The sequence below is a fragment of the Clupea harengus genome, chromosome 9 (assembly GCF_900700415.2).
Source record: "Clupea harengus chromosome 9, Ch_v2.0.2, whole genome shotgun sequence".
Classification (NCBI taxonomy): Eukaryota; Metazoa; Chordata; class Actinopteri; order Clupeiformes; family Clupeidae; genus Clupea; species Clupea harengus.
The window spans coordinates 5,174,156-5,178,263 of NC_045160.1; the positions used below are offsets into that span (position 1 = coordinate 5,174,156).

Here is a 4,108-nt window from a genome sequence, read left to right on the forward strand (position 1 = left end):
TTACCTGGCAAGCAAGGAGGTGCTTTCCCTGACAGGAAAGCATCTCTTTGTGTAAGAATCACCCTATTCTTTTACTGAGAACTCAAAAAAGTAGGCTGTGTTCTGCTCAGTATAATGCATGTCATTACTTCATTAAATCAGAAAAAAACCATTAGTAGTTGACCTCACCCCGTCAGCGGAGAACAAAAAACACTCCTCGGACTGCTCTTACGTCTTTTGGTTCTGTTTCTTTTGAAATCAAACAAGACTGTCGTTTTTTTTCTTTTTTGTCTGCGATCTCATGTGGAGCGACATTAATAACAAACCGCCCGGTGCAGATGAGTCTGACCCTGGCGTCTACCGACAGAAATTCCACTGAGGTCGACCGAAACCTCGTGCTCGGCACTGGCGCTCACAGCAGCACTTGCTTCACACACAGCTCCACGGGAACTCAAGTGCGACCGTTGTCCAGGAAACACCCACCCAACATAACTCAGCGATAGCCGCTGACTAAGGTATGGGACTGGGTCTGGGCTGAGTTATGCCGCTAGTGCTGCTACGCTACTTAAAGGATTCTAGGTCTGTCTTGAAGGGTTTTATATAGAGCCATGTAAGAGACATGTTATTGTATTGTTTCAGTGTTGGTGTGGGATTTCTTATTGAACACTCAGATGTATTCCACACATTGTCCATCTAACCATCAGTCCAATATGTATCAAAATCTATCACTAGGTGGAATAAACTGAGTCCTGGGGCATCCAGGGCTCATTGTGTGTGTATGTGTGTTTGTGTGTTTCAGGAGGTGGTAATGACTGGTGAGAAAGGGTGATAGGAGTTTAAGGGAGCAAAGAAGAGGTTGAGGGCACCGGGTCGTCATGTATAGGTTCATATTCCTTCTTTTTTTTACTTGATTAGGTTACAGTGGTTAGTTTATAAGCTTGCTTAATGGCTAACTATAGCTAGCTCAGATAGCTAACACATGTGGCCAACGTTAGTGACTGACGCAGCTAAGGTTGACGGAACTATGCCTGATTAGCCTACCCAATCATAAGAATTAAAATGTATCAAATACATTTTATTTTAACTTATTTTCTTACATGACAAACTATGTTTTTTTTTTTTCCTTCTCATTTTCAAACCATAGGCCACAACAGTTTTTATTGTCAGCTGTCAATCAGAGTTTGACAGGAATTGGAAATCCTTCTTTCTTTCTTTCTTACATTTCTGTCTGGTGACACAGATATCAGTACTGAAGCAAAGATCCACCCACTCCACACAGGCCTCATCGCCTACAACAGCAAGTAAATATTGCCAGGAAAAGGCATCACTATTTTATTTTTGTTTTCCCATAATTACACTATTCCAAAGAGCCCCTGAAAACAAACAAAACAAAACAAAACCAAAGCAAGAACAACAAACATGATTAGTCAGTGTGTAAAAGAATGCAGAGACATTTGGTGAGGAGCAGACCTCTCCATTGAAAGAAACAAGTGCACAAACAGACAAACAAACAAACAAAGACATGGCAGACATTTACACATGAGATATCAATTTCATTACTGCGTAAACTTGACAGAATACTACATCACACAGCCACTGAATATGAACTAATTAAATAAATGAGTTACTATAACTAAAGCCAAGTGTTGCAACTCAACTTACAAAATGTAAATATTTAGCAGCTATGCAACATTCACTAATGAGGAAACATGATTTTGTTTCTTATCTACGTGATGAATTTTTCTTTGTTTTTACTGGCCTTTTGCCACCAGTACAAAGCCACTGCCGGTATGTATTTTCTTCAAGCTGCCGATCACAACCCAAACAAAACAAATAAACAAACAAAACAAATACAAACAAAACATTTGGAAACGGTTCTCTCATATAGCCTCTATACATTTGCACTTGTGTAGCCAGAATCCAGGCTACATTTGAAGAATCACCCCAGATGAGCAGAGGTACAGTGCAACCATGTGCGCTTACAGCATTTGTAAAGCTACGCTAGCACCTATTTGTTAAAGTTACACTGTTAAACATATAGGCACCAAACAACATTAAGGTTTATGGGTGACCACACGTGTTGTAAGTGAGTGACACACAGGAATGTGACTATCATGATGTGACCAAATGATTATAACCATCAATCAAAAACGATTCCTCTCCTGACATGTACTTTGCCATTGTAAAGGATCACTGATCACATCACTGTCATTTTCAGTATCATTTGAACAGAAAAAAAGTCGTTGAAAATAGTTGAGCACATGGCAATCTCTTGATTGTTTTAATTTATTTCTGAACCTTTAAAGTTTCTAACACCCGTGACTATCAAATATTAGGCTGAAATGCACTATATAAAAACTATTCAGCCCAGCAGTGACGTAGGGTGATGGTGGAGATCCTGTTGGATTTTCTTTAGGCATCATAGGACTCATATTGCACCTCAGTTAGGAATAACAATTAACAAGACTTCAAATGAAGTCCACATCTTTACCACAAAACAGATGACTTCAGAGAAAGTTATGTTATATGCTGACCAATGTTATGCCACAAAGTAAAATACCTGTAAGGAAAAACATTTTTTATATTTTATCCTGCAAGTTTTAGTCCGTGGAAAGGCAGTTGGTGAGCATCTTGATGGCAGGGGGAGAGATGAATCTCTAGTGGTTATATACTGACACAGTGTGGTGAATAATAGGTACTACAGCCACCATCGTCTATATGCAACATTTTACTGGAGGCTTGGTGAGAAGTCTAATTAAGACCAAGAAAGTAAGGCTAAGAGGATAGTAACAAATTAACTCCTCTATTTACACGTGTTCTGACAATGTGAACTTTAGCATAAAAAAAAAAAATTGAATTCAGTCAGAAACATATTAAAAGGCATATATCAATTTACAGACGGCATCAATAGAGCTAACAATCTGGGACTGTTTTGTTCCTTGACCCCCGTGGCATATTATGCTAAATGTAAGATCAATTCAGATTTGCCATATCAATATATTGCCAAATATATGCCAGGAGTTCACATCTTCCTCTTTTATAATTAAGCAAAATGAGCAGAAGTGAGAGTGAATGCCTCTTGTGTTGATGTCTGCACTGCAGAGCCTTACAGCAACGTGCAGGACTTGGACTTCTTCTCTTCCCCACCGACCAGTGCAGAGGATGACTCCAACCTGCTGGGATCATTCAGCTCATCGAAGAGCCCGCTGTCAATCATTTCCTGTTGCCAGGGGATCGGCGCCGCCCCCGTGCTGAACTCCTTGAAGAATTTTTGGTCGCTGACATTAAACACCACGCCCTTGACCTCGGAGAAATCGTGGATGTCGCCCGTGTCTTTGGCATAGACCACGTTGGGCTTGGGTGTCCACGGAGGCTCGATGAGCCCGGCCTCGAGACGGGCGAAGTTTATGGACTTGAACCATTCGTGTTTGCGGGGGTCATCACCACTAGGGGGTATACACAAATACAAACACGCACAAACATTACCACAGGGATTGACCAAAATTTAGGCCAAGCCCATCATTGTTACATTTAGTGTGTCACTGCCACTAAAACACATTCCCAAACATTCCCTGAGACTAGCAGTATTATGTACGTATTCCCACAGTTCATAATGAAACTTATTGTAAAACAGAATCATTCTCTTCTAACAAAACACCTCATAACTACTACACCACAGAACAGCTCATGACTACTGTGCCATGGAGTGTGACTGAAGAGACAGGATTAATAAATAGAAAGGGATTAAACTCTTCACCCCACCTCATGCACACACCCCTTTCGTTTTCTGTCAGCTCCCTGCCAAGCCAGGCTAAATATGGCTCTCCACTAAACCCCGTGCTGGAGCTGTGTGGGGAAGGCTTGCATGCATGCACAGCGGAGCCAGGTCATTTCAGGACCCTCCGTTACACTGGAGAGGGCCTGTCTGTGCCTGGGTGACACGGCAGAGCGCAGGAGGGGCACGGAGGGTGGGGAGACAGAATAGGAAAAGGGTGCCATTTTCTTTCCCCTGATTTGTGCCTCCTGCATCCCTGCCATTATAGTCAAATGGCTATGTAAAACAGTCTGACCTTACATCCAGTCCAGTCTTATCTAGAAGCCTTTGTTCAGGCCAGTAAGTGGTGAGTAA

At 41.7% G+C, this 4,108-nt stretch overlaps 1 protein-coding gene across 1 annotated transcript in view; it reads right to left on the minus strand.

Moving 5' to 3' along the window:
• Positions 1–1,298: 1,298 nt before the first annotated feature.
• Positions 1,299–4,108, minus strand: part of grk7b (G protein-coupled receptor kinase 7b) — a 9,268-nt gene continuing 6,458 nt past the window's right edge. The window contains exon 4 of the mRNA XM_012839950.3: positions 1,299–3,425. Within this exon, the coding sequence (XP_012695404.1) occupies positions 3,086–3,425 (340 nt within the window). The 3' untranslated portion in view covers positions 1,299–3,085. The remainder of the gene's footprint in view (positions 3,426–4,108) is intronic.